General features: G+C 42.4%; 1 protein-coding gene across 1 annotated transcript in view; it reads left to right on the top strand.

Moving 5' to 3' along the window:
* LOC103590853 (vacuolar protein sorting-associated protein 13B) overlaps window positions 1-10,432 on the top strand; it is a gene marked incomplete at both ends in the record, with an annotated part of 498,786 nt that overhangs the window by 470,327 nt on the left and 18,027 nt on the right. Inside the window, one exon of the mRNA XM_008573178.1 lies at window positions 4,419-4,537. Coding sequence (XP_008571400.1) covers window positions 4,419-4,537 — 119 coding nt within the window. The remainder of the gene's footprint in view (window positions 1-4,418; window positions 4,538-10,432) is intronic.

Below are 10,432 nucleotides of genomic sequence, written 5' to 3'. Positions count from 1 at the left end.
CACCTCGCTCAGCCAGTGAGCGGCCGGTCTGTATGTGGGATCCGAACCCACGGCGGGAGCGCCGCTGCGCTCCCAAGCGGCGCACTGTAGCAGTGCGCCACCGGGCTGGCCCAAGCCTCTTTTTTAAGGGCCCTAGACACCTCCCAGAGGTCCTACCTCCTAATATCATCATACTGGGGGTAGGATTTTAACATATGAATTGGTGGAGGGGACACAAACATTCAGACCAGGTTTAAAAGCATTTCTAACTTTGCAAGGCCCTGAATTTCTGGAATCTCTCTAATCTCTTCCATTTTTATTTGCAACCTGGCCGATTCTTTCCTGAGCTCATCTCTTCTTCATAATACATTGCCAGACACAGCCAACAGCAGCCAACACTCACTACTGATGTTTTGTTTTCAAACCTCATTTTCTAGAGCTACAGATTTATTAAGTTTATGACCTACCTCCCAAGTAGTCTTAGGCAACAATTTTACTAAATGTCTTGCGACTTCAAAACATGGATCCACATTTTCCAAGCTTTTAATGTCATTTTCTATTGCCTAACTATTACACCAGGACCTCATATTTTAGGTTTTTGCTAGAACCCTGCTTCTATCACTAATATCTATGTTAGTATAAGCTAGGTTATGTCGCCTATCATAATCTTAAAATTTACTTCTTGTCCATGCTCCATGCCCAGTGTTTATCATTAGGGTCCTCCGTTCTGTATGGTCACTCAGGGACCCAGGCTGATGGAGGCTTCATCATCTTGTATCTGCCCTATTGTAATAAACCACCACAAAACCTAGTGGCTTAAAAGAATAATGATTAACAACTTCTCATGATTCTGAGGCATATAGCTGGGTGACTTTTCTTCAGGATGAGCCTGGGATCACTCATGCAACTGCATTCAGTTGGCTGAGGGATGAGTTCAACTGGGAAGTCTGGACCTCTCTCTTACCATGTGGTCTTTCCTCCTTATGGAGGCTAGACCAGGCTTCCTTACATGGTAGCAAGAGGGCAAACCCCAATAAGCAATGTTCATCAAGCTTCTTGTTTGCCAGTGTCATATTAGTGGGAGAAAGTTGCATAGCCAAGCTCAGTGTTAGTGTGGGACGGGACTACACAAGGGCACGGATACTGGGATGTACACGCTTCTTGTTTGCCAGTGTCATATTAGTGGGAGAAAGTTGCATAGCCAAGCTCAGTGTTAGTATGGGACGGGACTACACAAGGGCACGGATACTGGGATGTACACTTCATTGACCACAACAATCTACCACAACTATCTAGAGAAGGACTCAGCAAACTTTTCCTTTAAGGTCTAGATAGTAAATATTGTAGGCATTACAGGCCATACAGTCTCTGACGCAATTTCTCAACTCTGCTGTTAGCAACAATATGTAAGGAAATGAGCATAGCTATGTTCCCGTAAAACTTTATTTACCATACCAGGCAGTGAACTGGATTTGGCCCTGCACTGATCTGGAACATAAATCCCTTATTCAGTCTCTGCAGCAGGAGAAGAAGGCTGGTTCTTTTATGCTTTGGCTCCAAAGTAATACCTAACAATTCTGCCTTTAGCCCATTGGCCAAAACTCATTTCATGCCCATACCTAACTGCAAGGGGTAGGGAATATAACCATGCTCTGTGCCCAGAAGGAGAGGAGAGGTAGACATGGGGGGGGGGGGGGGACTAGAAATCTCTACCACAGAAGCCACATTTAGAAGATGTCCACTCTGATCGTCAGGCTTACCTTTACTGAGTACCAGGCACTGTTTATGAGTACTGAAGAAAACAGACACAAAACTATCGCCCTCGTGGAGCTTACACAGAGACCATGATGGTTAATACACTAAGAAGGAGAAGTATTTTATACACTTCTGTTCTGAAACTGTTAATTTTCTTCTCATTATTTCTGTAATTGGCTTTTTCACCAACTAGGTTGTGAGCAACTTGAGGGTATGATTATATCTTCTCTGTGGCTCATACAGTGACTGATTCTTTGTAGGTATTCTCTAAGTGCTTGTTACGTAATTGCATGATCAAACCATCAGACCAAAGCAAGGATTTACCTTAAATTTCTGGGGGTCCTGAGGATAGGTGCCTAATTTCTCTGTCACTTGGGTACCTAACTCCCTAAGCCCTAGAGCTGGCACTATCAAAAGGCTTAGAGGTGTAAGTTGTTTTTCTGTATGTGAAAGACAAGGATAGGCCCCAAGGATTAAAGTCTATATTTCTTGCATTCTCAGTGGTGAGTGAAAGGGACACTCAGCAAAAATTACTCTCCAGAGTTTAGGTTTTTGCCCAGAAGTACCTTAAAGGTTTAAGTTAATTTGCTTGCTTTCAAAAGTCTCTTGGGCAGTTAACAGAAATGGTCAGCTTACCTTTATTATCTTAGAAAGTACATGTATCCTCATTTCATAATGCCTGAAGATTATTTTGAGAATGAGCAGAACAATAAGTATTTCCCTATTTTGACCCCTCCTTCCCTCCTTTGAGGCTTGGTAGTTCTGATTTTTAGCCCTGTCTGCTAAAAACCTGGGGTATGCACTGATGTTCATTAAGAAAAGAGAATAATACATAGATGGGAGCGTAAGGCCTTAAGAAGGTTTGTACCAAATGAATAATCCCATATCTTTCAACCTAGTAAAAAAGCAGTTGACTGACGTTACATGTCATATGAGGGGATGGCTTTTATAAATGGGAATGTTTCTCAAAGAATATCTATTTTGTTTTAGGTTTGTGAGCTGGGCCATTTTTAAGCCATTAAGTTTTAATTCCAAATTTTATCAGAGTCAAATTTAATTCTTACCTTGGAACAAATTGGGCACATTTACAATACAGAGTCTTTTGAAACTGGTATTTTTGCAAAATAATCCATTTGGGAAACATGTCCATGGAGAATACAGATACAGCAAATTGACTCCAGAAGTTTACAATCTACTGATTTTTTTTTTTTTTATTTTCAATCTAGTGATTAAGTCAGGCATATAAACAGGTAACCATAACACAAACAAGAAAAATTTGTGATCAAATAGAAATATGGTTAAAATGCTTTTAGAAAGTAGGAGGAGGTGTCAAGCCGAGGAAGGAAATAGAAAAATTAAAGAATAACTTCATAGAATAAGGTGTTCTGTAAGCTGTATATGCACAGATACACAGAATTTTGAAAAGACTTGTATGAGGAAAAGTATATCTAGGAACAGGGAGTGGTGAGTGGCAGGCAAGGGCAGCAGCTGTAGAATGAAAAAGAAGGCAGCAGTGGAGGAACTGGGCAGAGCCGGAGGGTCTGATGACAGTGGGCTGCAGGGGAGGAGCAGAGGGAGGAGGCAGAGAAGACATCCAGGTGCCCTGGATGATGAAGATGGTCAGGCTTTCTGGAGGAGGAGTCACTGCACAAGAAAGCAGCACACTGACCTTGAAGTTGCTTCCAGATGAGTCTGTGACTCTCTCCTGTGGTTCTGGGTATGCTGTCTCTAATACCTCTTCATGTGGTCAAAATTAGAATACATTTATTACTTGTCGAGGAAGCACCTAGCTTTGTTCCTGCAACCAGGAATTTTTAGTCTTCTTTTATTTTCCATTCTAACGATAATAAAGGGCCCAGACTTGGACTGAATTGATATTGAAAATCATGAGAATCAGTGTTCCCAAGCATAAGAAGGTTCTTGCCTCTACCCTCAGGTAATCCTGCCTGTGCACATGGTGTTCTTAGAGTTGTTTTTCAAATAGTTCTGTTCTGTTTTCAAATATTTATTCATTTAAGCAACATAGGTATTTAATGCTGAAAGGACATCTGTCCTGCTGGCCTAGCACATGGCTTCTGAGATAGAACATTTTTTTTAGGTCTTAGTCCACCTTCTCATGGTAGAAAAATTAATTTTGACTCCAAGCAACTTAACTTACCTAACATTCTTGTTACAAGTTTTGTTTGGTACCTTGAGAGGATTATGACATGTCTTATTGGTGGGTTTTGGTGTTTTGTGTGGCATGGAAGGGCACCCTGTGGTAGTAAGTCAACATTCAGGAGCCTGAAAGTTTTTGCACATTGCATTTCAAGTTCTGAGTTTTAGGGTTTTTTCCCACAGAGATCCATATGCACACATAAAGTGGGCCCCATGGCTGGACTCCAGCCGATACAGAGTTATTTGCCAATTCCAAAGAAGCAGGGAATGAAGCCACTCGTGCCCCATCATCCATCATTTTTTTTTCTATGAACCTTAGCTAGATATTAAAAATCTGGATTTGATCTTTTTTTTTTTTTTTTTTTTTTTAAATTTCAAGTCAATTGAATAGCCTGTACAGATAGACATAAAGAAATCTAACCAGGAAGTGTTTCTGGTATTGAATCAGAACTTGAGACATTTGAGGTCATCCATTTCAGTAGTGTTTTTTTTATTTTTAAATCAGATTCTGAATATTCTTTTTGCAGGTTGTGTTCCTGACTGGCTTTGGCTATGTGTACGTGGACATTGTCCATCAGTGTGGCACGGTCTTCATCACTTTAGCCCCAGAAGGAAAAGCAGGATCTATTTTAATTAATACCAACAGGTAGGTTTAATAGTAGCAGTATAGTATGCCTTCTCATCATAATGTTGTAAACCTACTATTTACCACTCTTTGTCATCGCTATATATATATATATATATATTAAAGCTTTTGATTAGTTATCATATAATCCATAGGAAAGATATGGTTATTAGCATTAAATCATACCTACAATAGGTAGCAATATAGCATCTTTCTTGGGTACTCCTTCCAGTTCTTCTGTCATAAGTTTAACAAACTGATTTAGAAACTGAGATATGCATCGTAGAATTATACGGTTGTTCTTAGTATGAAATGCAAGTTACTACTTCTTTATCCACCTGACAACCTAGTAAATAGTGATTAGACTTAGCAATTAGATGTAGATCAAATATAAGTACACCTCTTACAGCCACATTTTCCCCTTTTAAACTGAGTATTGCCATCAGGTTTTTTTTTTTTTTTTCCTTTTTGTCTTTTTTCGTGACCGGCAACGGATCGCAACCCTCAGTGTCGCGCCCATACCGGACCGGGACCAGCAACGGGATCGCAACCCTCGGTGTTGCGCCCACACCTCGCCCAGCCAGTGAGCGGCTGGTCTGTATGTGGGATCCGAACCCTCGGCGGGAGCGCCACCACACTCCCAAGTGGCGCACTGTAGCAGTGCGCCACCGGGCCGGCCCCTGCCATCAGGTTTTAAAAACATAAACCAGACAAAGAGTTAATGTCAACTCATACTCAATAGGAATAATATAATGATATCCCCTCCTTCCAAAAACAAAAATAAAGGCAAAAGACATGAATAGAAAATTCTAGGAAGAGGAAATACAAGTAATCAAACAAATACAAACTTAAATAAGATGTTACTTATCAAATTAACATTGATGTTCCATCATATACAGTCCCAGTAGAAGAGGAAATTGGTACCATTTTCTGGAAGGCACATTAGTAATATGTATTAAGAGATTTAAAATCCCAGTGGCTTAGAAATTCCACTTTTAAGAGTGTTAAGAGTTTAAGAATTAAGGAAATAAAGTGGGCAAAAATATATGCAGAGATGTTTATTGCATTATTAATTATAATGACAAAATATTCAGGTTACAAATGCCTATCAGTAGGGAAATAGATTATACATAAACGTACCATAAATGGTACATCCACAGAAAAATAGGTCTTATAGCATTTTAATGAAATAGGAAAGTGTATATTCTAAAATCAAGTAGAATATAATATTGAATATATAAATATGATTCAAATTTGTGTCATCTGTACATATATATACCCACAAATACAATATTAGACACACACATACTTATAAAATCACTCCTAGAAATAAGACAGAAAGAAAAAGAAAAAAAAAAAAATCAAAATTGCTAATAGGGGTTAGAAGTGATTATTTAATAATTTTTGTATGTTAATTTTTATAATAGCATTAAATTCTTCTTTAAAAAATTTCTTGCTTTTGGGCTGGCCGGCCCGTGGCTCACTCAGGTGAGTGTGGTGCTGATAACACCAAGGCCACAGGTTCGGATCCCATATAGGGATGGCCGGTTAGCTCACTGGCTGAGCGTGGTGCTGACAACACCAAGTCGAGGGTTAAGATCCCCTTACCGGTCATCTTTAAAAAAAAAAAAAAATTTCTTGCTTTTATGGTTAAGAACTCATTAATTTGGACCCTGCTTATTTGAATTTATAATATATCAAATAATGTTGGATAGAGTTTTCATTGCTCAAAAGTGTTTGTAAAAAATTAACAATGTAACAAAATTGGAGGCTAAGTTTAAAATTGTATAGCACAAAATTTTAGCCTACACAACTATTTCAGAAACATTTTATCTAGGGCATAAATGTTAATGGCAATAGCAACAACCCATACATACATCCAGTGGTAGAAATAAGAAAGTTACACGTGTTTACTTGTACTTCCTTAAGTAATTTATTCAAGAAATGTTTTTCTTTTCTTTTCTTTTCTTTTGAAAACCTATAAAAAAAATTTTTAACGTGTTTTTGGGTTCAATATTGATGTATGTTGATCAAGTCAATATTATTAGCATATACATTATTACAAATCGTACTTATTCTTTACGCCCCTCGTCCAATCTCTCCCCACCCCCCTCTCCCTCCCTCCTCCCACCACTGATAACCCTAGATTTCTTCTCTTCTTCTGAAAGAGTAAGGGTTACTCTGTTGATTTGGTACCCAAATGATCTGTCCAGTGCTGAGAGAGGTGTGATCAGCTCCCCACTATTATCATAGAATAGATGCTTCTTCTGTCACTCTGGAGTGGGCTTTGTGGAGAGAGACATCCTCTTCTTTTCTTTGATCTCCACTGGTGACTCTCCTTGTGTCAATGCACTCAAGTGGCTGGCGGGCCATCTGCATGGTGGTTGTGGCATCTAGCTGCTTTTGTGGCAGCCGTGGCTATTTTGGTGGCTGTGGTGGGCCACCCACCTGGAAGTGGTGTTTTTGGCGTGCTCCCTGCCTGGTTGCATGAGGAGGAGTCAGTCCCCAGATCCATTCCTCAGGACCGCAGGCAGGCCCCCTGGCAGCAGCAGTGTGCCTGGTTGTGGGAGGAGAGGTCAGTCCTCACTTCAAGCCTCAAGACCCCAGGTGGGCTCCATGGCAGTGATGGTATACCTGGTTGCAGAAGGAGGGGTCAGTCCCTAGGTGCATCTGTTTTTACACTCTAAGATGTTGTTGTGGAGCAGTTGGGTGGGAGGGGAAGAGGGGAAAGGGGGAGGAAATAGGGTGGGAAGAGGAGGAAGGAGAGGAGGGTGTGCTTGAGGCCCATGGCATACACCCCCTCATTCCTGCAGGAGAGACCAGGGGGCTTCCATTGGTGGCTTGGTTGTTGCTGGGCTGAATGCAAATGTCAGGGGGGTGTGGCCAAACCCCCTGCCCCCCACTGCCCTGGCTCAAGAGCCCCAGGTGTTTCCTGCAGCAGCTCAATGGTCATTGCTGGGCTGGGTGGGTGTGGGTGTCAGGAGGGTATGGCCAAGGCCCAAGGCCCCCCACCATCCTGGTTTGGGGGCCTGGGGTGCTTCCTGCAGCAGCTCAGTGATCATCACTGGGCTGGTTATGGGTGTCAGGGGGCATGGCTGAGGCTCCTGGCCCTCCTCCCTGACTTGTGAGCCCAGGAGACTTCCAGTCCTTCTTGGTATTATAGGTGCTCTTCAGTGAAGTGAGACCTTTACTAGGTAACATAAAACTTTGTCTCCGGTCTATGGGTATTTTGTTTTTTCTTTCAGTTCTGTATTGGATTATTTGCTGTTTCCACCACTTAAACTCTGCACTGGAAGTAATTTGTTGTCCTTTGCTTACTTCTAAAATGGGGGAACTTCCTGTGAGGACCAGCACTTGAGTTCTGTGGTTGAGCTAAATTGCTGCTTTGCTGCTGATTCCCTGGGGAAGGCTTTTTGTGCAGCTCTAGTCTGAACCTGAGTCTTTTCAGCAAACTGCACCCCTTGCAGTTCTGTATTCCTGACCAGTCTACACAGAGTGGGCCTGTGCTGATTGGAACGCAGATCAGCTGTCCATGCTGTACCCCAATGTTCCTCCGGTGGGCCTGTCTCCCTCACCACCTATGCTCCAAACTCTTCCCATGGGGTGGGCCATGTGCTATTCCCTTGCAGTGACTCACTGGCCTCTGAGTGGCTCCTTTTTCAGTTGTCTGTGGCTCCTCATTCCTATGTGGGTCCACAGGAACCCTGTCAGTGGTCTTGCTGGCCTGGCAGCCACCAGGACCCTCTTTTCCCCTGCAGCCTCCAGACAACTTCATAGGAAGGGCACAGCTGCAGCTTTTGCCAGCTCTTGCTCTATGCGCTCAGCAGCTCCAGCCTTGAAGTGGTCAGGGCTCGAAATGATGGGAGAAATCCTTTCTTTCTCTCATTGTGGCTTCTGCTGCCTTTATGCACTCCATAGGTCTCTCCTCCTCTTCCCCTGAGCTCTAGTGGCCCCAACTTGTTTGTCGTTACTTTTTAATAGTTGTAAATTGGTTGATTTGTGCAAGAGAGTGATGCTGGGGACTGTCTATTCCACCATCTTGACCAGAAGCCAAGAAATATTTTTCAAGTGCTTACCAGACACAGGTGCTCTTTTAGGGACAGGGATACACCAGTAAATAAAGAAGTGAAAATCCCTACCCTTGAGGAGATTACATTCTTATAGGCATGGAATGGGGGTGACAGACAATAAACATAATAAAAAAGGAACTTTTATGGTACAGCAGAAAGTCAGCATTTTACAGGGATAGAAACAGAGCCCTGTAAGAGGGGTCAGGAGTGCCAGGGCCTAGGGACAGGAAGAGTGTAGTTTTAAACAAATTGGTGTGGGTAAGTCTCACCAAAAAGATGATATTTGAGCAAAGAGTTGAAAGCAGCAAGGGCAGTTATATGATGGAAGAGCTTTCCAGACAAAGGGCATAGCCAGTTCAAAGGCCAGAGACAGTGTGCCTGGCATATTGGAGGAGCAGGGAAGAAGCCAGTGTAGGCCCAGTGAGGGGAGAAGGTGACAGTAGTAGTACAGAGAGAGCACGCTGGGAGGAGGGAGACATTGAGTAGGGCCTGGTAGGCCATTGTAAGGACTTAGTTTTAATTCTAAGTGAAATGAGGAAGTCAGTGGAGCATTTTGAGCAGAGAAGTTACACACTGTCTTAAATTTTTAGATTATTGGCTGCTTTGTTGAAGTAGACTGTAGAGAAACAAGGGCAGAAGCAAGAAGGGAGACTAAGGAGATTATTACAGTGATTCACGCTAGAGCCATGGTGGCTTAGACTACAGGGGTGTCAGTGGAAATGGAAAGAAATTGTCAGATTCTGGATATACTTTTAGGGAAAAACCAATGGGATTTCCCTGATACATCGGATAAGCATTGAAAATAGAGGCATTAAGGATGTCTCAAAGGGGCCGGCCTGTGGCTCACTCGGTAGAGTGCGGTGCTGATAACACCAAGGCCACGGGTTTGGATCCCATATAGGGATGGCCGGTTGGCTCACTGGGTGAGTGCGGTGCTGACCACACCAAGTCAAGGGTTAAGATCCCCTTACCGGTCATCTTTTAAAAAAAAAAAAGGATGTCTCAAAATTTTGGTCTGAGCAGCTGGTAGGATGTGGTTGCCATTAACTGAGATGGGAAAGACTATCTGTAGGTTTAGGGGTAAGATCAAGGTTTGATTATAGACATGATAAGCTAGATGTCATTTAGACATCTAAGTGACTACGTGGATAGGTGGTTAGACATATAGTATTGGAATCCAGGGGGAGTTTTAGGTTAAATATATACTTTGGAAGGCATCAGCATAGAGATGGTGTTTCAAGTCATGAGACTGAATGAGATCTGCAAGGAAGGGAGTGAAAATGAGGACAAGAAGAGGACCAACAGCTGAGCGTTAGACACCTTAAGTTTAAGAGATCCAAGAGAGGAAAAGAGGGGAAGAGGGATTTGCATGGTTGACTGAGGATGAATGACCAGAGAGGTAGAAGAGCTGAGAGAAGACACGTGAAGAAATCGCTTCCCAGAGGAGTGAGTTATCAACAATGCCAAAGGCCACTGGCAGGTCAAGTAAGCAGAAAACTGAAAGCCCACCATTTGACTTAGCCAAGTGGAAGCCACTGATGGCCCTGATGAGAATTGTTTTGTTGGTGGGGAGGGGGCAGCAAGCAAAGGCCTGCTTGGAGCAAGCTTCAGAGAGAAGGGAAGGAGAGGAACAGGAGATAATGTCTGTAGAAACATTTTGGAATTTTTATGGAAAGGGAATCAGAAAAATAAGTGGTAGCTAGAGGAGGAAGTGGAGTTACAAGGGATTTTGTTAAGATAAGAGAAATAACAGCATGTTTATAAGCTATTAATAAGGATGAAAAAGAGATGTAGGAGAGGGGTGAATTTCTGGAGCAACGTCCTTGAGTAGGTGAGAGCAGAGTGA

The sequence above is a fragment of the Galeopterus variegatus genome, unplaced genomic scaffold (genome assembly GCF_000696425.1).
Source record: "Galeopterus variegatus unplaced genomic scaffold, G_variegatus-3.0.2 Scaffold886, whole genome shotgun sequence".
Taxonomy (NCBI): Eukaryota; Metazoa; Chordata; class Mammalia; order Dermoptera; family Cynocephalidae; genus Galeopterus; species Galeopterus variegatus.
This window is presented reverse-complemented; position numbering and strand designations above follow the sequence as displayed.